Raw genomic sequence first — 27639 nt, 5'->3', positions numbered from 1 at the left:
GTAAGACACGACAAATTAAATTGGGAAGACCCTCCAGCTTGAGGGAGAAAAAGCCAGCCCCAAATAAATCACTTTATTGATGAATAAGCAGAAGTCTGAAATACAATATGTCCAAATACAATGCTGCAACTGAAGTGATATTTAGAAATACAATATATCAATATATATCCCATATGAATTCCTCCCGAAGAATATATAAAATTGCCTTGACCCTTCATTATCTTGCTGTCTCAAAGTGAAGACCCCTTTGTTGCCTTGACCTTTCAATATCTTGACTCTTCAATGTCTCATCCCTTTAAAATGAGGTCCCTTTGTTATCTTCAATAAAAGATATAATATTTAAATATTTCAAATTTAGGAAAGAAAGCTAGCTCTTGACTCTAACTTCAACCCCAATTCTGTCTCACTTTCTTGGAAAACAATTAGGAAACATTGAAAATGCTTACAAAATCAACATGCATTAAAATAAAATAGTTTCGTTGATGTAGGATGCTTTTGGCCAGGGATGCTTTTACATCAAACTTTTGGGACACTTGCAAGTCAGTTCCTTAATTTGGGACAGCTAGAGGGTGTTATGGTAAATCAATGTATTTAAAAAAGGAGATGAAGGCTCCTAAAGTAGATTTATGAAGACGATGTTTCTAAATGAAACAGTTTTGAACTGAAAACAGAAAAGGAAACTTCCTAAAATAATTAACATGACCATTAAAGAAACATTACAATATTATAATGCCCTCCTTTAATGGTCATCATTCTACCAACCATATAGAAGACAATCTGCATAGTAGGCTGCCTCCTTCTGGTCATGGATGCATAGAAGGCTGCCCACTTCTCGTCAGATTTCTCTGCAAGATGAGACTACTACTAAGACCCTCCCTGATTCTGCAAGACTTTTGGAAATGATCTAGGTAACCAAAAGCAAAACTGTCCTTCCCTGTAGCTAGAGACACCAAGTTCGGCTCTTGAACTTGAAACCGTGATTTTGAGAAAAAACCGCAAACACTTTTACAGATGAACACTGCAACTAAAAAGCAAATTTTGAGATAACATGATTCACCTAAAACCTTTGCAAAGGAGCACAGTTTTTGTGGAAACAACTGACAGAATCCTCCAATGCTTTTTTCCAGAAAAAATAAAAAACTTGAGACCAGTGATGCCGGTCATCATTTTTTGGGGGAAAAAATAGAAAACCCATAAATGTTTTTTGAGGAGAAAAATCGATCAAAACCAGATGCTGAAATATCAGTAAGTAGGTGGCACAAAAACCAAGACATGGATCAACATACAAAGCTTCACTCTCCAAGGGAAAAATCGTACAAGATCTACAATAATTTTTTTAGGAAAAAAAAAAAACCCTAGAATAATTTTTATGAGGAAAAATAATAAAACCCACAACAATAGAACCCAACATAATTTCTGAAGGAGAAAAAGTATTAAAACACAACATTAATTTTTTTGGGATAAAAATTAGAAAAACCATAAGCAGAAACATCTGTAGGAACTCTAGATACCAAATAATAAACTAAAATAAAACCCTGCAAAACTTCCTGTTGGACTGATAAAGGGCAGATCTACAACAGAATAATGTGCAAAAACCCAAAAAGCAACACAGGCATCATTATCCATCAAGGCCTAATTTTCCGCCTCTAATAGTTTCACCTTGCCCTGTGTACCCCGAGGGTGGTGGTGGTTGACAACCAGCGCCACCGCTAGAATTCACCCCCAAGCACTAATACTGGTACTAAAATTCACACCCCCCGCCCCTCCCCTTGCCGGGAAAACAAGAAAAAGAAAAAAACTGATACGGTTGTGGAGCAAAAGGGTAATAAGAAGATAAAAGTTGAAAAACCCGTAGAGGTGGATGAAGAGGATTCGGAGGAGGAGGCCAGAGATAAGGCAAGGAGGAGATTTGGTAGACTTGCCCAATCCCAGGCAAGGCATAAACAGAAATCCAATAGGTTCAGGGTGGAGGAGGTTGAGGAGGAAAACTCAGAAAATAATAAAGAAGAAAGGGAGGAGGAGGAAGAAGAAGGTAAGGAGGAGGTGGAAAGAAGTATAAACTCGGAAGATAATTTTGTTAATAATGCACAGACTCAGGTTTCTGCTGGTAATGCTGATACCACGGAGGTTACACATGTGTCCGCAAGCTTTTCCCTCCAGCCCATAACCTTCTGTGAAGAAAGCAGTAAAATGGATACCTCCCCCATAACCATTTCATCCCCGGCCAAGGAAAATTCTAAGGTTTTTACTAATCCAAAGATTTTGCAGGATAAAATCCAGGTCCAGAAAACCAAGGAGGAAACAAGGAAGGTGGAAATGGAAACCAAGGAAGAGACCGAGGAGTAGGTGGAGCAGTATGCCAAGCTGGAAAAGAGGGTTAAAGTTTTAGAGGAAGGGTTCTTTACCTTCTCTAAATTTAACCTCATAGTCACCCACGCCGCGGCCACCACCCTCCAGCTGCTGGCGCAGGAAAAGGAGGATACTGGAATGAATATGGAGGACCATAAGTTGCTCTTCAAATTCCTTGCTGATGACTGGTCTCGGATTCTGCTGGCTGTGAAGGGGAAGAAGAAAAAATAAATTTGAGTTTTTTAATTTAAGAGGATCCTCGGATCCAAGACTTTTATATTTATCTGCTGTTTTTGGTTTTGCTGGTATCCAGCTGTAATTAAGACTTGGTGTTGGCCAGTTATGCCAACAGTTATCTGGATGAACTTCCGTAGTATTAGATCTTCTGGACTTTTTAGTTTAGTTGTTCCTAGTATTATGCTGTTTAGTTTCTAGTTGAAGACTCTTTGGTTTTTTGAAGTTTTAGTTAGTTTTTTTGCTTGCTGTTGGACATTGCTGGTACTGCGCTGGTTACCAGCTTTTTGCTTGTAAGGGCGGACCCCCTAGTTTTGGTCGCTTTATATTTCAAAAACACAGGCATCATTTAAAAATTGCAAGGAGTTGTTGCTACCAGAAAATGGCACCCATTAGAACAAAATGGCGCCCATGAAATACACTGAATGGGAGACCTGTCCAAGGGGTTTCTGATTGCTTTTTGGCACTGTCTGTGGGTGCTTTGATTGGCCAAACCCTCCCACAATCAAAAAACCCAAAAACTGGATGCCGGCCAGACAAAAAGGTTGTGAAACACAAAGGTCTTGCGACTATACATAAGGAAAATGCTGAAAATCCACAAACAGCCCCAGCCAATGAGTGGAAAGACACAATAATCCTGTCACGAGCAAAAATAACCTGGAAAAATATGGGCAAATTAAAATCTTCCAGCTAACACAAACAAAGCCAAACAAAACAAATGGTGCTAAAATAGGTTGTGAGCTTGGAAATGGCAAGTGAGGAAAACACAGGCTGTATTTTTGACACAATAAGGTTTTGCAAACTGCAAAACCCAAGCCAAAAAAATTCAGAGTTCAGCTTTAGGAAAGTTGCAACCCTTTGCTCGTGATGTTTACTGCAAGCAAAAATTATTAAAAATTCCTGAGAAAACTTCGAATGTGAGCTTTACAAGCGCAGGCTAAACCTCACAATAACCACAAAACAAAGAGTGCCCAAATTTGAGATGGAAACCCTCACAAAATAACTCAACACTTCCTGCTCAAAACAAAGTTCAAACCCTTAAAAATTGAAACAAAGCTCCAACGATTTTTATTTTCATAAAAAAAAAACAAATTTCTGTAAAAATTTCAGACACGAAGAGGCTATGAATTTTCATTTTAAAAAAAATTGCCAAATTTTATAAAACCCCATCAACCCATTTTGATCTCATGTTATGATAAATCAATGTATTAAACAAAGGAGACAAAGGTTCTTAAATAGATTTAGAAAGATGATGTTTTCAAATGAAACAATCGTCAACTAAAAAAAAAAAAAAAGAAAATTCTGTAAGGAACTAAGATGACCATTAAAGAAACAGTATAATTCTTTAATAGAGGGAACTGATGTAGATCATCTTAGCTGAAGGTAATTGCACTTAATCCAATTTTGCTGATTAATATTTCTTCAATTTCTTCTGCTTGCAGTCACAGTACTGATTTTTTCCTATATGTTTCTATCCTGTTTTCTTTTGACTCCTCATGGTACTTATACAAATCTGCAATGTTAAAAAGTACTGATTTTATCCTATCTGTTTCTATCCTGTTTTCTTTTGATTCTTCATGATACCTATGCAAATCTGCAATGTTAAACATCGGTGATGTTACTGAGATTTTATAACTCAACTTCATATGCATTTCCAGAATCAAACTTTCTAATGATTTTAAAAGGCCTCAAATTTTTCAATTTTAACTTGTCATATGTTTTAGTAGGAAACTTCTCCTTTCTCAAAAATACCATTATTGCATCCCCTATCTCATATTTCTAATTTTCTTATGTCTCCTCTTGAAGTCTGCATATTCCATATGCTTTAGATTTGGCTTTTTCTATCTAGCTCTTACCTCCTTATGTATTTTTCATATATTCTACATAACTTTTGCCACAAAACCCTTTTTATGAATTGCAATGAAACCTCTTCATTTTGAATTAATCTGAAACATTTTAAAGGTTCTGTCCATACACAATCTCAATTGGTGCTTACGTGTTTTTGTGTTTACTCAATTATTATCTTAGATACCGGTGTGCTCAGGTTTGCCCTGGATGCAGGTGCTGGTGCGCACGGATGCACCTGAATTCTGCACCGATTCTCTCTCGTTCCTTTCATACTATTTTACTGGGATCCAAATGCTTTCAATATGCGGAATTCAAGTCGTTCCTTTCATAATATTTACTGGGTGTTTCTAGGTGCTAACGCATGAGTCCAAATTGAAATTTAATAATGGAAACTACATTGCTTATAAATGTCTGAGCTCCTAGATAACTCTGCAGTGCTCAGACTCACAAAATCCAGCAGTTTGGTTTAAATTTCAGAAATAATAACAAGTCATTGGGGAGGACACATGTATTGCTACGCTAGAGCTTGCAGATAAATACCAGTGAGCAAGTTTAAAAAACAATCTGAGTGTGATAACTGAGCTAGTTATCTGAATAAACATTGCGAGTGTGGCTGATTTCTAGAAATAATGTTTTATTACACACACACACACACACACACACACACGCATCCAAACGCATCCATGCATCAGAACCCCACACCAGCATCAGAACTAGAATTAGAATTGGTAAATTAGATTATTATATGAGAATTCAACTTAATTATTATATGAGAATTTAACTTTGAGTAATGCTACGTCCTAGTTACTTGACTTTTCAAACAGCTCAATATTTTATTGAAAGACCTGCTTGCATGTTTTGTCAGTTTATTAGTTAGTGAATGATATGCTGAACTAAAATTCACTTCTTTATTCGTCCTCTTTTGCAATATTATCCAAAACCGACCAACAAATTTCACAGCTGTATTTAACATAGCACTTTTAGATAACCCTTGTAATCTCACAACTTATTGAAAAATATATCAGCCACATGTAAACATCCTTAGTTTTGATGCAAGCAATAAAATGTGTCATTTAAATGTTCTTAATCAACAATTTCCAAAATTGAATCAAATCATCTTCAAGTTCTTGGCTATTCAAAATTGGGGCACAAGATTAGTACCCAAGGAGTTAGAATGGATGAGGAGAAGACCAAAGCAATTCAAAGATTGGCTAAACCAAGGAATTTGTCACATTTGAGATAATATAAAGATACTTTTATTAATGTCCAACGAGTGACCATAAACGGGTCAATGGGACTGAGGGGACAAGAAGTAAAAAGCTAAACAACAGGAGCGCCAAACGGTGCCCTAAGACCAGCAAGACGGGAGAAAAGGAGGGAGCCAAGAACAAGCAACAAACTAGGACCCTGATAGGCCAAGAGGGTGGAAGGGGCAAGACAATAACTCTGCCGCGCCAACCACAACTAAGGAGCTGAGGACATCGAGAACAGCCCTATCGAACAAAGGTTTAGTTCGTAGAAGTGGTAGTGGAGCGATGTCAGCGGTGCTGCTGTCTCTATCGGTAGAGGTGCCTCAAATTGGAAGAGGTGGTATAACTGCAATTGGATCTCTATGAGTAGGTTCTCTAAGGTCTCACAGATCTAGGTTGAGAAGGAGGATCCAAGTGTCTTTTGGTGCTACAACCCATCTCTGGGAAGAGCTGATCCAAAAGAGGGCGTTGGGGCACTAGAGAGAGTGACCATGCAAGCAGGTAGCCTTTGGAGAAAGAAGGCCACATATCGCTGATTTGTGTATCTGAAGAAGGACAAGATGGAGTGAGACTCTCTGAAAAGGTAGTAGAACCTATTTCCAATCTCATAATAAATAGGACAACGGAAGATAAAGTGCTCTATGGACTCCAATCAAGAAGAGAACATAACTGACAAATCCTGTCATATCTATCTAGCCCATGGTTAGTCTCCACACAGAGCTAATGGTAGCCAACTCTGAAAGACCCAAGAGGAATCTTGAGGGAGTGCTACTAGTGATGAGAAGTGTAGGAATGACAAACAATGCTACTATTATGAATCTCTAAAAAGTGGTTAGCATAGAACCCTATATTTAGTCAAAGCCCCTAATAAGGATTGACCCAAGTGGTCTAAATGTACTGCTTATAAATATCATTCATGACACATCCTTCCAGGTCCTGCCTGGAGGGGAGAAGGTGGGGAGGGGCATCCAAAGAGTACTAGAATGGGGGAAGATGGTTAATCAAGATCCCAATAGTACTCAGAAGAGAGTTGGCCCTAGCAAAGCAACCATGAGATAGGGGCAATGACTCCAAAGAACAGTAGGCGAGGTAGAGGCATCTTCAATGACCCTCCCTAGAATCAACAAAGCCCCCGAGACAATGGAGGAACCACAGAAGGTTGAAGATGGTCTCAAGCATGAAGGGATGTGTACCAAACTCAACAAGAACAATACTATGAGGTGTGGACCATTTGCACCTGATAAACCGTTGAAGAAGGATTTGCATTTGCTCAATAGAGTTCCAATTGGACACTAGGAGAGAAGGTCCCCAAACCACAAACCCAAAAAGAACTGTGGGAAGCACAAGAGTGTCAAGAAGTGTCATCTTGGATGAGATGTCCTGGAAGTGATGCTTGAAGCACTGTCTCTCAAGAAGAGTAAGGGAGCCAAACCCTTTGCAAACACACGGCTGGATAATAGACCTTAGACTGAAAAGGGGACCAAAGAACATGATACCCAAGTAGGTGTAAGCTGTAACAATCTCGATTTTAGAAACAGTGAAGGCAAAGTGAAAATGGGAAGTCTTGTGGCAATTAAAGACCATTTCTTTACTCTTACCCATGTTCACGAAAAGCTGTCTTACATCACAAAAAGAGGCCAAGTAGTCCAACAGTATCGTTAAGCCCTCGGGGAAGAAAGTTGAATGAATCACATTGTCCTCAGAGCAAAATTCAAATCAGTACCTGGTGAAGGAAGTAACGTTCACCCAAAGGAAGGTGATCACAAAGAAAGTCCTCGAGCTCATCAATATAAATCCTAGAGTAGGGGAGAGTGGACATACCTACTTTACCCCAACGTGCTACTAATGAAGCTAGAGAAGTTGGAAGGAGTCCTGAGGCAATCAAGGACCATTGATAGAGTCTCATGATAACAGTGATAAGTTTGTTTGAGATGCTGATGTTGTGAAGTCTTTGAAAGAGTGCCCAATGCAAGACCATGTCATAGGCTTTGAAAGTCAACAAAGCAACAATAGAACTTGAGGGGCACAAGCGGGCGTCCTCAATGATAGTGCAGATTGTCAAGATGTGGTCTACAATTTGATACTCTTGTTTGAAACTTGCCTATCCTCTAGTTTTGGCTTGGTGTTAGTCAAGCTCTCTCGAAAGAAGGATATTAAGGGTTGTAGCATATAACTCTGGGGAAGTGTGGCCACTCATAATAGCGCTGTAGTTACTGGATCAAAGGCAGTGCGCACTTTATGGATCAAATGGATGATATGATGGGACTAGGAAGGAGGGCATGCCGAGCAATCACCCGATTGAAGAGCTGTGAGAGATGACAACCCATCACAGTGAAACCAAACTTGAAGAGCTCATCCTAAAATCCCTCCTCATCTGCACCTCTGCTAGTACTCATGTATTTGATAGCTTTCAAAATAGTTGAGCAGGTGAAGAGATGGCAAGAAGATGAGGTGTGGGCTGGACGCAGGGCTAGCCGATGATATCTTACAATGAGGATATGTGGGAGAAAAAGGTGTTTTGCACGAGCTCAGTATTACAATAATAGATAAGACGTCTATTATTAGTTAATGGTTATCTTGTAAATATCTTTAGCTTTAGTTTGCTTTCGTTTTTTGCTTTCTCTGGAATAGAATGTTTCTATTCTTTACGATCGTTTCCTAAGGAAACATCGTCTCTTCCTTTTGTATAAATTGACCTTTCGGTCTCTGTTATTAATAAGCAAGTATTTACCAATTACCTCGTAATATGGTATCAGAGCTAAATACTTAAATTTTTTCGGAAAAATTTATAATTTCTTCTTGAAATTATTTGTTTAAATTTTTCCAAAATTATTTCAGCTAATTTCTCCAAAACCCACCTAGGGTTTTTCTGCTTGGAGAAATTCCCGAATCACGGGTCTACAAATCGCGTGGAAATCGTGGCCATTTTTTGAAGACTCACGTTTTTGGGGTGAAAATCTGCATGTTTCTGTATCAAATCTTCATGCTCTTAGCCGTCTCAGTCTGTCATCGTGCTCTGGGAAGCAGATTCGACCATTTTTCATCAAGAAATCTGAAGTTTTTTCAAGTTTTTTCAGCTAGGACCGTTTTTTTTGAAACCCTAATTTTTGGGGTCAAAAAAAAATTTAGTTTGCAGATTCTTGGTGGGTTTTTCGAGAGCTCAATTGGGTTGTTGTCCGTTTTTCTGGGTGCCTCGATTTACGAGCCAGCGGATTCAAAAAATGACAGCAGATTCCTTCTGGGTTTTTCGAGCTCTCTTCTGGGTCATTCTCTGATTCTTCTGGGTCTTCCGTATTTTTGCTTCGAAGAACGTGCCTTCACAGATTTTCACAGTTTTTCATTGAAAAACGTGCCATGGCATCTCTGACAAATATTCTGCTCAAGCATAATTCCAAATTCAATGGTCACAATTATGGAACCTAGAAGCAACGCATCATTGCAATCTTCGAATATCGAAACACTGATCAACTTGTTCTGTGTGTTACGCAGCGTCCGACTTCTCCGGGTCTTGATCAAGATACATGGGATCTGAATAATCGAGAGGCAGTAATGCTTCTCAAACTATCCGTAGTTGATGACCAGCTTTCTCAGATTCCATCCAGCAAGACAACGGCTGAAATCTGGACACATCTAAAAGGTCTTCATGAGACTTCCGACAAGAGTAGAGCCTTCTTTCTGAAAAACACTCTGTTTTCTATTGTCATGGATGAGCGCACCTCGCTCCAGGCACACCTGAATCGGATTCAGGAAATCCGTGATCAGTTACTTGCCATCGGTCGCAAGATGAAGAGGATATTGTGGTAATCACTCTTCGGAGTTTACCAAATTCCTATGAGCATTTTATCGAGACTCTCAACATCACATCTACTGGTGTTGATCTAAAGTTCATTGATCTCTGCACCCTGCTATTTCAGCAAGATCGGTGGAAACAACAGTTCGGTAGCAGCTCCAGTTCCACCTCCACTGAGCAAGCCTTTGCTGCGAAATCCTTTCAGAAGGATAAGGGCAAGTTTCAGCAACCATCTTAGCAGAAGTCTTCTGCTCCAGCATCCGATGGTACCAAAAAGAAGAACATTCAATGCAACTATTGCCACAAGTATGGTCACATGAAGGTTGCAAGTCGGAAACGCTTAGCTGCCCAGTCTAAGCAATCAGGTTCGCAACCCAAAGCGAACAGTGCAGAGCACACTGAGCAAGCGGAATCTGCCTTTTATGCCTTCATGGCTAAAAGACCGGCAGATCATGTACAGTCATCTGCTTGGTACATTGATTGAGGTGCCTCTTGACATTTTACTCACCGCAAAGACTGGTTTACTGACTACCAGCCTTATTCAGATTCTGTTATCTTTGGTGGTGGAGAAGAGTACACGGTTGTTGGTAAAGGCAACATTCAAATTCAGTCTGTTGGGAGGAAGCTCATATTCCTTGATGTGTACTACGTTCCAGGGATGGAACTAAATCTACTCTCGGTCAGTCAGTTGCTGCGACATTCTCCACACTTGGCAATCACCTTCAGTTCACATTAGTGCACCATCACTGATCGGGCGACTAAGTCTACTATTGCAGTTGGTCTTGAGGATCATGGTCTTTTCAGACTTACTGATTCTGGTGATTCTCAGGACTTAGCTATGGCTGCTCGGCGATCTTCCATCAGCACACTTTGGCATCAGCGATATGGGCACTTAAATGTGCATTATCTCTCACAACTTGCTCGGGATGAGCTTGTTCTTGGTTTGCCAGAGATTCAAACCCAACACCTTGGAGTTTGTGACGCATGTCAGGCTGGGAAGCAACATCGCACACCTTTCCCCAGTGGCGATTCTTGGCGAGCTTCTCAAGTACTTCAGCTTGTTCATGCTGATATCTGCGGCCCTATGGCCACTCCTTCTGTTCTTGGGTACAGGTATTTTCTGTTGTTTGTAGATGATTTCAGTAGAAAAATGTGGGTGTATTTCCTTAAAAAGAAATCCGATGCATTTATTGTATTTCAGAAGTTTAAACCCTTAGTTGAAAAAGAGTCTGGGAAATCTATTATTACTCTTAGATCAGACAATGGGGGGGAATTTTGTTCTAATGTTTTCTTCAACTTCTTGGATACACATGGCATCCAACGCCAGTTCACCACACCCCACACGCCACAACAGAACAGTGTAGTTGAACGTCGGAACAGGACAATCACCGAGATGGCTCGTTCCATGCTCGAACACAGACATGTTCTGAAGTGTTTTTGGGCAGAAGCAGTTAACACTGCAGTTTATCTGTTGAACCGGTCACCCACAGTGGCGGTCAAAGGTAAAACTCCGGAAGAGGCCTGGTCAAGTCGCAAGCCCAGAATCAGTCACCTGAAGGTTTTTGGCTCTCTTGCTTTTGTTTGGATCCCTAATGCTTCACGCACCAAGTTGGATGCCAAGAGTCAGAAACTGATGCTTGTTGGATATAGCAGTCTTCACAAAGCCTACCGCCTTATTGATGTTGAGACATCTCGTCTCATATACAGCCGCGATGTAGTCTTTGATGAGCAGCGAGGACCATTCATGCCTGTTTCTCTTGTTCCTGATCCAGCAGACCAGCCTATGCAGGTTCATGATTTGGGAGTTCGGCTTCCATTAGGTCCACCTGATGGGAGGGCTCCAGTAGCTCCTACAACTCCAGTCCTGCCAGTGATACCTGTACAGCCACCTCCGGCTTCTCTTGCAGGATCACCTCGTTTTGAAGATGCTTCACCTGAGTTTGATCTAGATTCTTCTGATCAGGATCCTGCTGATCAAGTATCTCCTAGTACTACTGTTGGTCATTCTCCTCTCCGACCTAAGTGGTGGGCTAAGACACTTGCTGATCTTCATGATGATGAGCTCATTGATGGGAGAACTACTCGGAAAAAGAGCAAAACTATAGATTCTGTTAACTTTGCTCTTATGGCCAACATTCACAGTGTGTTTGAACCTCAAACATATTCCGAGGCTAAAGGAATTCCAGAGTGGGAACAGGCCATGCAATCTGAACACCAGAGCCTGCTGAAGAACAACACTTGGGTCCTTTCTGATCTTCCCCCAGGGAAGAAACCCATTAGCTGCAAATGGGTCTACAAAATCAAATACAAATCAGATGGTACTTTGGATAAGTACAAAGCTCGTTTAGTGGCAAAGGGCTTTTCTCAGCGTCAGGGCATTGATTATGAGGAGACCTTTGCTCCTACTGCAAAGATGAGCACCATCAGATTAGTCTTAGCCATGGCAGCACAGTTTGGCTGGAAGGTCCATCAGATGGACGTAAAGAGTGCTTTCCTGAATGGTGATCTCCATGAAGAGGTCTACATGACGCAGCCTCCTGGTTTCAAGGTTGCTGGTAAAGAGCATCAGGTTCTCAGATTGGTAAAAGCTCTCTATGGTTTGAAGCAAGCCCCTCAGGCATGGTACATCAAGATTGATACGTACCTCAGTGATCAAGGCTTCAAGAGGAGTTCTTCAGACTCAAATCTCTACATCAAGACTACTGACAGTGACATCATCCTTCAGGTTATCTATGTGGATGATCTGATCATCACTGGCAGTTCGGCATCTTTGATTCAGGGAATCAAACAACACTTATGCCAGTCTTTTGATATGACTGACCTTGGGCTCATGCATTATTGCTTAGGTGTTGAAGTTTGGCAACAGTCTTCTGGTATATTCATCTCTCAGTCCAAATATGCCAGAGCCTTGTTAGACAAATTCCGAATGCAGGATTGCAAACCTGCATCTACACCTATGGAGAAAGGTCTCAAGTTATCAGCGAAGTCTGATTCTCCTTCCGTTGATGATACTACGTATAGACAACTAGTAGGTAGCCTCATCTACCTATCTGCTACTAGGCCTGATATCAGCTTCGCAGTTAGCTATATTTCACGCTTTATGACAGCTCCTAAGGCTGATCATTGGATGGCAGCAAAGCGTGTGCTTCGTTATGTGAAGGGCACTTCTGATTATGGACTTCTGTATTCTTGGAGTTCTAATCCTAAACTCAATGGGTTCACAGATTCAGATTGGGCAGGCTCTGTTGATGATAAAAAGTCAACATCTGGATATGTGTTCAGTTTGGGATCCGGTGCAGTCACATGGACCAGCAAGAAGCAGCAGGCAGTTTCTCTCTCTTCTACAGAGGCTGAATATAGAGGGACTATTAAGGCAGGATGTGAAGCTGTCTGGCTTCGTCGGATGCTTGGGGATATACAGATGTCACCAGCAGGATCGACTACTCTGTTTGTTGATAACGAAGGCGTTATCAAGTTAGCACGGAATCCAGTCTTCCATGAACGAACCAAGCATGTGGATGTTCATTGTCATTACATACGACAGCTGGTTGAAGACGGGACTATAGATCTGCAGTATGTTCCTACCTCAGATCAGACTGCAGACATTCTCACCAAGCCTCTTGGTCCTGATAAGTTTGTCAAATTCAGAGGACAGCTTGGTGTGTTAGATAGATTAACCATTAAGGGAGGGTATTACAATAATAGATAAGACGTCTATTATTAGTTAATGGTTATCTTGTAAATATCTTTAGCTTTAGTTTGCTTTCGTTTTTTGCTTTCTTTGGAATAGAATGTTTCTATTCTTTACGATCGTTTCCTAAGGAAACATTGTCTCTTCCTTTTGTATAAATTGACCTTTCGGTTTCTGTTATTAATAAGCAAGTATTTACCAATTACCTCGTAATACTCAGGAGGAGGGGCAGAGTGACAGGGAAACAAGGTGTGTAAGAAGGATTTGTGGCACTTTGCAGCTATTATAGGAGGTTTGGACTTGCAGCCTATTTGACATATTTGATGAAGAAAGGAGCTTTCTCTTGTAGTGAAGCATCACAATGAGCTTTTGACAAACTTAGGAGTTAATGAGTTTGTGTCATGTTTTGGCTATTCCCGATTTCTCACTTCCTTTTGTTCTAAAATATGATGCTTTAGGAGAGGGGACTGGGGCAATTTTGACGCAGAATAAGTATTCCATAGCATTTGAGAGAAAGAAACTCAAAGAGATAGAGGAGAGCTTTTCTATTTATGACAAGAAAATGCTGGTTATGCATTTACTTGCTGAATTTAGAGAATACCATTGTTACCCAGGGATGTGTTTCTGGCATAATTTGATCCATCCTGCAAACAGGGATGTCCTGAAAACTTGGAAACTTCTGGAAACCTGCCCCCTAGCTCTATAAAAGCATGTTTTATCCATGTTCTCATATGAATATATAAAATTTCCCTGTATATTTAAACATTTCCCCTTTTTAAATATAGCTGTCCCTATTGTCATCGCCTACCGTCCCCTGCTGCAGGAAAATAATCCGCCTTGGAAACTCGTTTCCCTATCCCCTTGTTCCTCCGTTCTGGAAACCTGAAGTAACATAGGATAACACTTCATTTGTGGGAAGTTTGTGGTGAAAATGAATTACAGCAGCTTGAAATTCTTTCTCAATCAGGAGTAGAATGATAGACAACATAAATGGGTAAGTTACAAGCTTATGATTGATATTATGTTTAGGGAAGGTGGCTGATGCACTCTCTAGAAAGTCTTCTTTCTGCTCTATGGCTGATATATCTGCTAACTGGAAGGTCCTTATAGTAGCCAAATATGCCAAAAACACTTTTTCCATTGAGATTTTGGATGGCAAGTTACCAAACAATAGGGACAAAGTGGTGGATGGACTCATTCTCTATAAGGATCACGTGTAACTTGTGCCAAAATTGGAGATGAAAGAGAAGATTTTGAGGACGTGTTATAACTTGCGACACACCACTGACTCATCACCCGTGTTATATAAAGACATGCAAGCAAGGGAGCATTTTGCATGAGCAGTGCTCAAAGGGGATGTGATGAACCATGTAAGGGAGTGTATGAGTTGCCAATGAAGACAAATAGAGCATGTATTTCTAGCTGGTTTGTTACAACTCACAGCCCCTACACATTCCAAATCAGAAATGGGAGAGTATTTCCATGGATTTCATTATGGTCCCAAAACTGCAAGGTAAGTATTTTAGCTACATGGTTGTTTATAGGCTTAATAAATATGTTCGTTTTCCTGCTATTTCTTTATAATACACAGCTCCACAAATTGCTGATCTTTTTTAGGGAGGTTTTTTGGACTGCATGGGTTACAAATTGTGAGTGACAAGGATATCAGGTTCATCAGCTTGTTTTGGAAAGACCTCTTTTGTTTGGTAGGCATGGAATTGACCCCGAGCACTATCTATCATCCTAAAACCAATTGACAAACACAAATTGCAAATGAACGGATAGAAGATTACTTGCGAAATAATGTTATGGGGCAGAAAACAACTTGAGTTAAATGAATGCACCTTGGGGACTATTATTTCAATAACACCCATCACATATCAATAGGTATGATATCTTTCAAAGTACTTTATGGTGTGATGCTGTTTTATTTATGAATTTAATTCTTTCGGATAGTAGAGTACCAAGAACTAAAAATTTGATTCATGGAAATTGTGAAAACACTCAGAGAAAACCTACAGCAGTTCCAAAACCAGCAAAAGTTGAATGCTGATCACCACCAAACCCAGAGGGTATTTGATATGGGGGGCATGGTATTAAGATTGCAGCCCTATTGACAATATCTACTTAAAGGGAATGGAACTGAGAAGTTTAAGCCATGATTTTACGGATTGTACAAGAGTCGGAACTTCCTACAAACAGTAGAATTTGCACCATTTTTCATGTTTCATGCTTGAAGGAGGCTCTTGGACAACAGGTCACCCCTTCATTAAAACTGCCACCAATTGATGATGAGGCCAATTTGATTCTACAACTTGAAGCAATCATGGAAGAACCTTCCAGTTAAGAATGCCACTTGGGAGGGTGGAGATTTTTAAGCACCCAAACCTGAAGTTGCTTGAGGACAAACGGCATTTTGGTGGGGAGGAGTGTCATGCCCCCAACAATTAAGCATATTGAGCTTAGTGAATCTAGTGATAGCAGTGTTTTTTAACACTATAATATTGATAATAATAATTATTCTATGATATTAATATTAACAATTCCTTCTGTATGTGGGCTGACCTGTCCATGAAATTTAAAAATAAAATAAATGTTAAAAATAGCAGGATTGGCACCCAAGGATATGGGTTGGCCTAGACTCATTGGTTTTACTTTTTACCTGCCTCGAACAAGACCAGGTATTTAAAAAAGTTTTGCTGATAGCTGGTCATTATGGAGTAATTTTGGAAGCTTTTTTCACAAAATCTGTCCATTCTCAAGACAAAAACCCCGTTTGTGGCAAGATGGTTAGGTGAAACCCTTGCCCACCATTTCCATCCTTTGCTCCCAAATCTGTATCTCTTTTTTATCACATTACATTCTTGCCATGTCTGAGCGATTGAGAGCATACTCTGAGCAATATCAAGGTGCAGATTCAGAAAACTGTGGCGGACTGTTGTCAAGACTCATCTGCAGATCCAGGGAAAACTTGGGTGGACCAAATCACTAGTTTTCCAAGCATTTTGATGGTGTTCGGCTAGGCCTTGGGGTAATTGTGTGGTGTACCAGACTGAGCATGAGCAAATGAGCATAGCTCTGAGAGCTTGAGAGTTTGCAATCTGAAGAGATCTGATTGAGTCGTTCATGCCTCAATCCAGGGTGATTGTGGAGTATGATCTCAGTTTCCTAGGGTGCTTGTTATAGATCAGAACCCAGAGAATAGGCCCTAATCTGGCCACCCTTTCACAGTCAATAACTAGTATGTCTGTACTTTTTATGGCTCAGAACTTCGGTTAAGTTTTGAAATGGTCTTGTCTATATTTGTCCTTGCAAACAGGAGTGGGTTTTGCAAAAAATGTGTTTTTATTTGTTGCTGAAAAATGCTAAACATTCAGTGATGATTCAGCATTGATGTGCATTTTCTTCGTAATTACTTATTTAGAGCATTAGATCTGAGTTGTACATAATCAGATCTGATTACAATAACTAGAAACCTGAGATTCTTTTACATATAATTTGAATATTCAATTTCAGATATTGTAGTGCTTGGGGATGACAATACAAAACACATTCCTTTAACAACAAATAATGATCATAGACAAGAAATTCATCTTGGCACCATCCAATTTCTCATTAAAGTCTGCAATTGGTTTCCCTACTTGACTCAAAATAGCACCAATCACAGTGTTGTTTGCATCACAATTAACTTGAAATTAATTGTCAAGGTCTATTAAAACTTAAACGGTTTGTTCAGTATTATTTATAAACTGCAATGATCCACTTGATTTCTTCCATCTCTTCCCATAGTTTCAAATTAATTGGTGCATATATCCCATTGAAATTTTTTATGAACTTTTGTAAAAACTTGCCAGAACATAAAAATATGTATTTTCAAAAGGACCCAGAAGTGCAAGCCATTCAATTATAGGTTTACATTGCTTGTTGTTTGTTACTCTCTCTCTTAGGTGTTAAAACATCTGTTGTTGCGCATGGGCTTAAATGATTTCTTATCAATCTTTTTTTCAACAAGTCTTCCACTTGCCTATTTAACAATTCTGAGTTGCTTTATTAGGTAAAATGGCTTTAAAGAAAAGATCCATATGATGACTAATGACAATTGGTGGTAATTTAATACTCTACCCTTTTTGAGTAGATCTTCTTAGGCTATTGATATATCTAGCCACTTACTCCAGATTCTCTTCACAATGAGTTCCTCTTTTTGTTAGCCTATAATGTTTTAAAGCCATATTTTCCTGCCTCAATTTTGTTTATTTTTTCAATAACTTTAATTGATAATTTGTAGGAATAAACATAAATTTCAATATATGTACCATTTTATCCCATCTCTCAATATTAGCCTTTCCTTTTCTATTTTTTCCTAGTTGATTTTTTTCTCGCTGAATAGCAGTATGAGTTTTCAACTTATTCTTAGCACATTTTACTTTATTGAATTCAACAAAATCACCATCCTCAAAAGGCTCTTATATGTCAGTTATCCAATCAATCAACTCTTTTCTTTAGGATACAAGGTACTGACATGATTAGGAATAGTAGGCATGGGCTTTCCATAGTCCATGTATGTGCATGAGTTTTTGAAAATAATATATCTGTTTTGCATTGATGTTTCGGATTGCCTTCAGCAATCCATCATTTAGAAGACAAAAAGTATGAAATTGATTGAGGCAAAGATTTACAAGAAGAGTCGGGGAGGTTGGAAGCGGAGCATAATAAACATGGGTGAGGTGAAAGGAGGATAAAAGAAAATAATATGAAATAATAATTTACACATATTTAACATGCAATAATAAGTCACCAAGAAAAGAACTTTAGGTTGAGAAATATATATAGGACATATACATATCACTAATGTAAACAAGGAGCTCAAATTATATTTCAAACAAACTATGATAATAGACATCTAATAAATTAAGCATAGCTGTAAATTATTGAACTTGTACATATAGAACTAAAAAATAATATAAGATATAAAGAATTGGAAAAGATAAGCTAGCCTAATATACTATACTAGTATAGATATCTTAAATAAATCGAGCTAAAGAAATGCCAATACATCCACTACAAAATGATTAAAATTTAATTTACTACACCCAGAATTATTTATATTTCCTTTATCTCCATTTTAATATTTTTGCACTAACTTAAAACTTTTTATTTTAATTTCTAAAAAATATTGATGATTTATATCTCCAAAGATTATAATTTTAACAAATATTTTATGCGGTGTTTAATAAATTATTTTTAATAGTATATTTTGTTTATAATAAAATATAAAATTTGGACATGTAGATGGTTGTCAAATTTAACCTGGAAAAATAAAAGTTAACATTAACACACTCGTACCATCCTACTCTACCCTCTCTGCCATTGTAGAATGCCTATTGGCAATAATAAGTTAAAATATTTTTACATAAACAAAAATAATAAAAAAAGAATAACAATAATAAAAATCTATCATAGTAAATGAAAAAATGTGACTATTAAGAAGGAAGGAAAAAATAAAAAGAAAAGAGAACAAAATAAATACATGTAAAAGAAAAAGATAAATAAAAAGTATAAAAAGATAGCAATAAATGAACAAGAAAACACAATTAAAAATAAAACAAAACTAGTAAATTAACAAATTAAATAATGGAAAGAAGCAACTCAAGTCACGAGTTGACAATCTGAAGCACCACACAATGAATTATGTAATATAAAAAACTAGAACAATCAGAATAAATTAAATAATGGAAAGAAGTAACTCATGTCACGAGTTGAAAATCTGAAGCAACACATAATGAATTATGTAATATAAACGACGAGAACAATTAGAGTATAACAAAAATGTACACAAAAGAATACAAAATATAAATCAATAATATGCAAACAACTTATATTCTATATGATAAAGAGAAATGTGAACATAAAAGCAAATTAAAATAAAGAATAATACCATAACAAATAATAAAAGAAAAAATAACATAAAAAGAAATTAAAGGTAAAACAGCTAGGTGGGAAAGAATATCAAATAAGGAATAGATGAAAACCAAGTAAAGAAAGAAAATGAAAAGGGGAAGCAAGGGGAAAAAGGCGGTGAACAAGGGGAGGTACCAATTAAATAGAGAGAAATGAAAATATAAGAAATAAACAAAAATGATAAAAATGTTAACAAGGGACGAAATAAAGCTAAGGATAGAAACTTAGAAATGCCAAATACAAGGAAGAAAGTTCAAAAAGGCAAACAAGGAAAGAAGAAAAGGAGGGATCAAGGATGATGAAGGGTGGTATAAACTCTATGTAGTGATTAAACCAAAGTTAACCAAGTAGGGCTAAGTTGCCAACCTTTATGCAGTTAATGAGAATGACTTCTTGGAGTTTCCTCTTGAAGAAATTGTCTTCTTTGACAAACACTTGGGTGTTCTCAAGACAAATGTGATGCTTGGAGTGGTGAGAGTGTTCAGACAGGGCAGAGTTGGTTACACAGCCGTGTCTAATGTTTGCACTGTTATCTAACCTTGGTGCTAATGGCTCTATTTGTTTCCCTAATACGTTGATTGTCATAGGAGCAAATGACCTTATAAAGACCTGAATTAGAGGTGGCTTAAGTGGGATCATTTGGGGCTTGTTTGGTTGCAGGCCTAGGAATTGAGAATAGGAATGCTTATTGAGAATAGGAATGACTATCCCAATAACAACTATTTTTTTGGAATGGATATAAGCTCATTTGAGGGGCAAAATGGGAATATGTATTCCTATTCCCTATTCCAATTGGTGCACCAAACGGAAAATAGAAAACATATTCTTAATTTCCTATTCCTATTCTAGCAACCAAACGGGCCCTTGTAGAAGGGATGCACTTTTTTGTAGTAGAGAGGATTTTGAAGGAAGAAAGGAGGCGCTGTAATTTTGTTTGAAAGGCCTTCAATATAAGGGAAGGTCACAACACAAGGGGTGATAGGAAGACTAGGTTGAGGATTGGGCTAGGAGAGGTTTTGGCAAGGTTAAAGGCACCGATGATGTGTTGATTACGAATTCCAACTGTATTTTCTTGTCAATAGTAGAGATCTCTTATAGCATTTTGTTCCTACTCTATCTTCTTCTTTAACATGTTTAATTGGTTCTGATCTGTCAACTTCTTGTTTGTTATCACCCTCAGCTGTAAAGTTAGGACCTCTTTTGTGGTCTTCTTCAACAACATCCAATCTTATTTGAACATTTCTTTTCATATTAAACACATTCAATGCATTTGATAACATGGAGTACACCCCACCATTGATCCACCCTTCTAGGAGGAATTTTGAATTTTGGATTCAAGATGCGTAGTGCAAATTGCGTCACCATCAACAATCCATTCACAACTAGCTCACAGTTCACCAATAAGTTTTTTGCCTAACAATATAATGCTGGATTACTCTGTTTCAATCTCTCCTTCTAGAGATTTACAATATCAAGTACAATTAGATAAATTGTTTCTTAGTATTCAGGAACTAAGCTTTGATAACATTTGACATAGTCGTGGTTGGTGTGTTCAATGAAGGACTACTTTCCAATGAAACTAAAGTAAACAACTCAAAAAACACATAGAAAAATAACAAAATGTAACACAGAATTGATTTATTGATATAAAAAAAATGAGTACAAATCTTCAAGAGCTTCAATGAACTTGCGTCATACCAGGCCTTAGCTGTTTGATTACAAAATAGATCAAATATGATCCTCAAAATCTAAAAACTCAAATCGATGATCAATTTTTATGTACTTTAACTTGGGTGCCTCTAGATTTTACCTCTTTACTTACTCGTTCTATCTTATACATTTCTTGTATACAAATGATATCAGGCTCTCCCTTATATAGGCAGATTTAAAATGATTTATGTCTTATGAAAACAAATAATATCATCCTAGGGAAATGTGAAAGGATCAATGCTTCCAATATCAAATGATTTGACCATTAGTGTTTTGAATTGGATGCATCACCTTCTGTGGCATGTTTGCTCAATGGTAATGTGCAACTTATCTCACACACCTTGAGGTGTGCGCCTTCAAATGCAATGCACTCCCTACATGACCTTTGTGATAACACAAGCTCAAATATGGAGCCTTAGGAATTGACATAAGATTCAAAAGCTTACTGCAAGTCTAAAACAATATTCCATTGTATAATGCTCAGTCCAATTGAGGCGCTGAAAGTGAAATCATGTATGTGGTGGTCTAATCCTTCTGACGTTTTAGGGGAAAATGGGGAATGTTTTGTAGGGCTTATGTTTGAGGCGCTCAAAGTGAAATCATGTATGTGGTGGTCTAATCCTTCTGACGTTTTAGGGGAAAATGTGGAATGTTTTGTAGGGCTTATGTTTTGAATCACAATCAAAGATGTTAAAAATACATTGCTGTATAACTTAATAAATGCTGGTTGTGCCCATGATGAAAAAATGGAAACTGTCTAAAAGAAAAGAAACAAATCACAATGAGATGCGATATTATGTTCCAAACCTGTTGCACTTTATTGCAAAACAACTAAAAAAATTGAAATTGCCCACCGAACAAATAAATGTTAAAAGAATATGTTTTTGATTGATGGAAAGATTGTCTAGTCCAGGGATGCTCCTGCATCAGGTACCCAAAGTTTGTGAATTGTGAGAGTACTGCACATAAATGAAACAAGGATTTTTTTAAAACCAAATGGCCTTTTGCTGTTGCTCTCATGACTATTATTTAAATAAAAATACTCCTCCAAACAAGTCAGCTTAGTTATAAACCAGCTTTTTCTCATTTTTATTTCAAATATGGTAGTTTTTTTTTTTCAAATAAATTTAATTTCTGAAATGAGAATTGTAGCTTCATTGTATGCTTTTTGATGTCAAGAAAAAATTTAAGATAAATAACACAGAAAATAATGCATCACACAACAATACCTTCACCTGAAACCTTTCTTTCTCCTGGTAAAGAGCTGAAGCAGAGTGCACTCTAGCTTCACTTGATTTACACTTTAGATGTTTGATTGTGGTTTCTTGTGAAACCAACTGAAACCAACTACATGATGTAATGATTGAGATGATGAAAGATCAAATGGACAGCATAAGGATATTGTAACAGAAGATTAGATATAAAATGCAATAGCATCTGTGTAACAAAAGGATGATAGAAGATTGATAAAATAATTAGTGCCATAAAGCTAAGATGAAAGTGATGGCTCAAATGGGGTAAGAGGCCTCTAGTTTAAAAAATTCCAAGAGGAAAATCAAGAACCAAGATGGAATACTTGATGGATGGTTGGATTGAATGAGGTTTAGGATCTAGATCATAAGTTTTAGTTATATGAAAAATGTCACATGATGGATAAGGGCTAGGTGTAAGATTTGATTAGGGAAATGTAGTGTGAAAGACTTGGTTACGATTTGGAGATGTAGTATGAAATAAATGGTTAAGATGCAAAATATTTTGACTTTTGTGGCAAGTGTCTAGATCCAATGGATTTCAATGTCTTAGTCTCGTGACTCGTTAATTAAATAAATAATAATAAAATTATTCAATTAATTATGAGAGAAGAGTGACTTGGGATGACAAATTAATTAAATAAGGGTGATGGAGAAATTGGGTTTTAATTAAATTGTTTTTCAAATTAATCCCTGGTAAATTTCTAACATGACTGGTGATGCTGGCATGACATGCTCTTCAGCTTCACATGAAATGCTTTACTATGAATTAGCAAGGTCACAAACAACAGGCCTCATCCCCACAATGCAATTGTTCAAACCCATTAGCTCAATGGCCCAATGAAGGTACAAGGCTTGTGAGAAAATTTGCCCAGCAAGAGTTTGAACTTTGGTGGCCACTTCACTAATGATGTGTTTAAACCGCTAGATTATATGCACAAAGACATGTATTTAAATTAATTAAACAATTTATTTATTTATTTATTGATAGATAGGAGAAATATGTTACAAGGGACATTAAGTGGTGTTAGAAGACTGGTCTGCTAGCTGATGAAAGGGCATGGTCAATTTTAGGCACACACACAATTCCCTACCATAATAAATTGGTTTATTGATGTAGGCTCATTTGAGTGCAATGAACCTACTCCCTTGCACCTGCCAACATAAGTGCCCAACAATCGGGTCCTCTCCCTTAGCAAATATTTCTTTTTTTCATTTTGATGCCTATTTAGTGGGGTTTTCATGGAGTGAGAGATATCCTCTTGGTGAAAGTGTTAAATATATTCTGGTTTCTTTCTTTACTTATGGGTGTAATCATAGTTTGCACACTCTCTAAGTATTCTCCAAATTAAATACTCTCCAATTATTTTGCTGCATGATTTCTCACAAGTTTAAATTTTTGCATTTTTATAGATACAAAAAACATGGGTAAAAATGTTGATGCAGGTAAAATGTGGTTAAAATACCCCTTTTCACATGTTTTTGCTATGAAATCATGCATTTTCTCTTTTCAGACATCAATTTTTTTAAAAATATTTTGTAATTGAATTTTAGAAATTTTTTAAAATTATTTTTAAGAGATTTTAATTTTTAGTACGTGCTGAGTTGCTAAGTTGCTGAGTTTTTGCTGTTGAAAATTTTGGGCTTGCCAAGTACTCTCTGAGTCTGAATCTGTGAACTATGGGTGTAACTTTGTTGCTGAAGATGAGTTAGGTAACTTTCATTTTTCCATTTCCAAAATAAGAAATACAGTCATTATAATGCAAAGGTTTAGTATTAATGCTTTGAAGTTTGGTCCAATATCATAAATCTTAGCATTTTTAAAATTATATCCGGATTTGGTAATCAATAAAGCTTTCCCCAATTTTAGCTATAGCTACGGGTTTCCTGACAAAAGCTGGATTTTGATTTGCCAGAATCTGGCCAAGTTATTGTGTTTAAAAAAAAAAGGAACTAAGCTATTAAAAGCTTCTCTTCCTGAATGCATTTCATTCCTTTATGCATATATATTATATTATCTGATAAGTGCAGTGCAGTTTCCTCAGTGTTTTTGTCAGAGAAATCATCCAACTATATTTTTCTGCCATTGAATGAACAGGCTGACTTTTGTCCCTTTTTCCTGTTCCTAAAGTGAATTGATCAAAACTTATGATTCATGTGTTTGTCCATATCTCAAGTTTACTATGTGTGATCCAAAACACTACAGAGATGCTTATGCCATGAAAAATTAAGAAATACACTGCCATTTCAAGCTCCAAGTATCTATATACTTGATCAACAAATTTTATTTTAGTTTTAGCAGTATTCATTGTTTGTTGTATTTGACACACATCTGGTATATTACTCAGCATTACTTTCTCCTACTTCAGTTTTCCAACTGTAATATGCATTTAATATTAAAGACTATAGTTGATTTAGACTTGCCAATTTAATAACAGGATTGCTGCACAGCCATTTCATTCAGAACTTTGCAGTTTAGTACAAAGAGGGTTTGGGAAAAATGGTGTATTCCAACAAATCTAAATTTGTCCTCTATTCCTTTTTCTTTTTATTCTCTTCTTCCTGATGTTTTCTTGTTCATTCTCAATCTTTGCCATGTAAGAAAAGAATATGACCATTACCATATTTGTGTTTTTTTATTAAGTAGTGCTGATGGTTTGTAGGGCCTTTATGCACGTGCAAAATATACAATCAACCCTGATAAAGTTTATAGGATTGCAATGCGCAAATTGAATACATCTGCTGGAATTTTGGAAGTTATGGGAGCTCCTCTTTCAGGAACAGATGTGCGTGCATATGTTATGTCTGGAGGACGGATCCGACTTAAAAACTTCAAGCCCAGCTTGCACAGCAAGCGCTGTTTCCTGATATTCCCTATACAAGGCTCAGAAAGGAGAGGTCTTGTTAGTGTAGAAGTCAAGAAAAAGAAAGGACAGGTTTGCTTCAATCTCTCTCTAGAATTTTGTATGAATTATCTTTATGAGAGAATATTTATTTTCTGTTAAAATTTAATTAATTTTGTTTGTAAGGAACTCTATGGATCTAATATTACAAGTAGACATTTGTGTATTGATATTCTAAAGGGATAATAATTCCCTAAAGATAGATTTTGTTTGAATCCTGCATAAGTGAGATGAAATCTCTTTGCAGTATGACTTCAAGTTGCTTGCGGTGGATGTTCCCATGGCAAGTGGGCCTGATCAAAGGTTATTCTTGATTGGAGATGAGGATGAATACAAAGTGGGAGGTGGGCTGATTTCTCAGCTTAGAGATCCAATAGTGAAGGCCATGGCTGCAGAAAAGGAGTTTGAAGATCAGGACCAGAAAGAAGAGGAGGAGGATAAGCAAAAGGAGCTTGTCGAACAAGAGAGAAAGATGCAGCTAGAGATAGAAAAGATTGAGAAGGAAGGAAGAGATACTTTATAAGGCCCTGTGATTCTGGCGGAGAGATCTGATTTATTAGGAGATCTCAATAAATGTCTTCATTTTCAAAAACTATGAATTGTTTAATTTCTTTGAAGAATTAGATTATTTTTTCTCATACATTTATTTTTTAATATTTTTTTTTAATTTGGAGGCATCTGAAGATGGATGCTTTTTGGCTGTTTTATCCAATTTTGGCGATTTCAGAAATAAAGCCTCAATTAACTTTGGGAAAATGTTGTCTAATGCAGTTTTCTTGTGGATCTGCTTACATATAATCAGGTTCAAGTGTCTCCTGCATTTTTGGTTTGCTTTTGTTTTATTTCTTGGTATAATCAGTAAAATGATTAATTACAATATCCTATTTTGACATTTTCTACAGGGGTTAATGTTCATTTCTCGGCTACCTTAACTGTTTACAATATATCCACTGTATTGTTATGTAGTGAAGCTAGATTGACATTGAAGCTTCAAATTATGCACTTAGCTTGGGTCTGCTAGGATTTTTGGTTTGAAAGACATATCTCTTAACCCTGTCCTTTTTTTGTGGGCACTGCCCTGATTAAGCGTATTTTGATAAGTGTCTTCCATTTGAACAGAAAACGAGATCTTCTATTATTAGAAAGTTCCATGTTTTATGCAAGTAATTGTTCTTCATAGGGTCAAATTAGCAGTCTTTCCTTTTTTGAATGCTCTTATCACATTCGAGAAGAAAAGATAAGAGAGTCAGTTTATGAATGACCATTTCTTGTGTTTTTGAATAGAAGTTCGTTCTATTAGTGGATCCAGATACAAAAGTACACAAGAGGGAGCCTAGAATGGCAAAAATATCTCTCTATAGAGTAATAAAGTAGAGGCAAAGGGGACAAGTGGTTAAGCATAACACAACCACCACCCTAAGGATAAGACAACGTAGCTAATGACAATAACATAGCATGCCAGGATAGAGTGTAGAGGCCAGCAAAATAATAGTCTCAGAAGAAAGCCTACAAATAGTAGATGAGAAACCATAGAAACAAGGTATTAAAGTTAACCAAAAATACCAAAAAATGGCTCGATCACCAAAGCATTGGAGCTTTTTCTTCTTTTTAGCTGAAACAAATCTTGTAGTTTTCCTTTCTCATGTTCTTCCTCAGAGGGTTTTTCCACAAACAGAAGACCATGTATATGGAGTGGCTGGGGTTTGTTGTCGGAGAACGCTGTTTGATCCAAGTTGGGCTGGTGGTTGTTCATGGCAGTGGCAAATACTTGTCCCTTTTTGTCTTCAAGTTGGTTGACAGGGGATTGGTGTTGATGAGAGTTTTGAGGAGAAGTAGTGCACTAAACAACACCAAGTACTTATAACCTGTCCTACATTTTTTGCTCAAATTTTTCAAATTGCAAAGTAGCAATACACACGATAAAATTGCAATTAATCCTGAGCAGTTACCAATTGCCACATTTTTGGTCAAGTTTTTTAAACAGCAGTTCTCACACACACACACACACACACACAATTATATATCTTTTAGCTCCACCTTTACAATTAGAGACAAATTTACAAAGCAAGGGTTAAAAAGATAGGCTGGCCCCTAAAATAGTAGGGCCCCTAAAATAGTAGGTCATGCTTCAAAAGAAAATTACCTACTAATTTACAATCTTTCATACGCTTGTTATATAAGCCCTCGTAGATGAATGTAAAATTTAATTTTTAAATGTTCCATGCCATATTTTATTGTCAGCATTTTCTGTTTACATCCCTAGCAGTAAGCACTATACTTGACATGAATTAATATTCACTCTTAGTTCTTGATTTTTAGCCGGGTTTTTAAAATTCAAACTTGGGTAATTGAATTTTATTTAGATTTCTACAATGTCGTGCCAATATTGTTTAAATAAATTTTCTATCTAAATTAGAGTTGCAATACTTTCCCTTCCCTACTAATAACACATTGATATTTAAAAATATACTATGAATACCGTTTACAGAATTTTCCATCTACACATGCGTGTCAATGCACGTGCCCTTAAGAGTTAGGATCTTGTGAGGCAAATTTGACCCAATCTCTGGGTAATTGGGTAAAATGGTGAGTATGGGACTAAGAAAATAACAGAAAATGGACCTTGACTGTGTATCATAGAGACCTTGAATATATA

At 37.3% G+C, this 27639-nt stretch overlaps 1 protein-coding gene across 1 annotated transcript in view; it reads left to right on the top strand.

Moving 5' to 3' along the window:
- The window catches only part of LOC149556590 (uncharacterized), a 30404-nt gene extending 4665 nt beyond the window's left edge, over positions 1–25739 (top strand). The window contains exons 2-3 of the mRNA XM_089830988.1: positions 24744–25016; positions 25231–25739. Of these exons, the coding sequence (XP_089687114.1) occupies positions 24744–25016; positions 25231–25506 (549 nt within the window). The 3' untranslated portion in view covers positions 25507–25739. The remainder of the gene's footprint in view (positions 1–24743; positions 25017–25230) is intronic.
- The last annotated feature ends 1900 nt before the right edge of the window (positions 25740–27639 follow it).

The sequence above is a fragment of the Cupressus sempervirens genome, chromosome 5 (assembly GCF_028749045.1).
Source record: "Cupressus sempervirens isolate cs-2001-9-10 chromosome 5, ASM2874904v1, whole genome shotgun sequence".
Classification (NCBI taxonomy): Eukaryota; Viridiplantae; Streptophyta; class Pinopsida; order Cupressales; family Cupressaceae; genus Cupressus; species Cupressus sempervirens.
The sequence above is the reverse complement of the archived record's forward strand: the minus strand, read 5'-3'. Positions and strand labels throughout refer to the sequence as shown.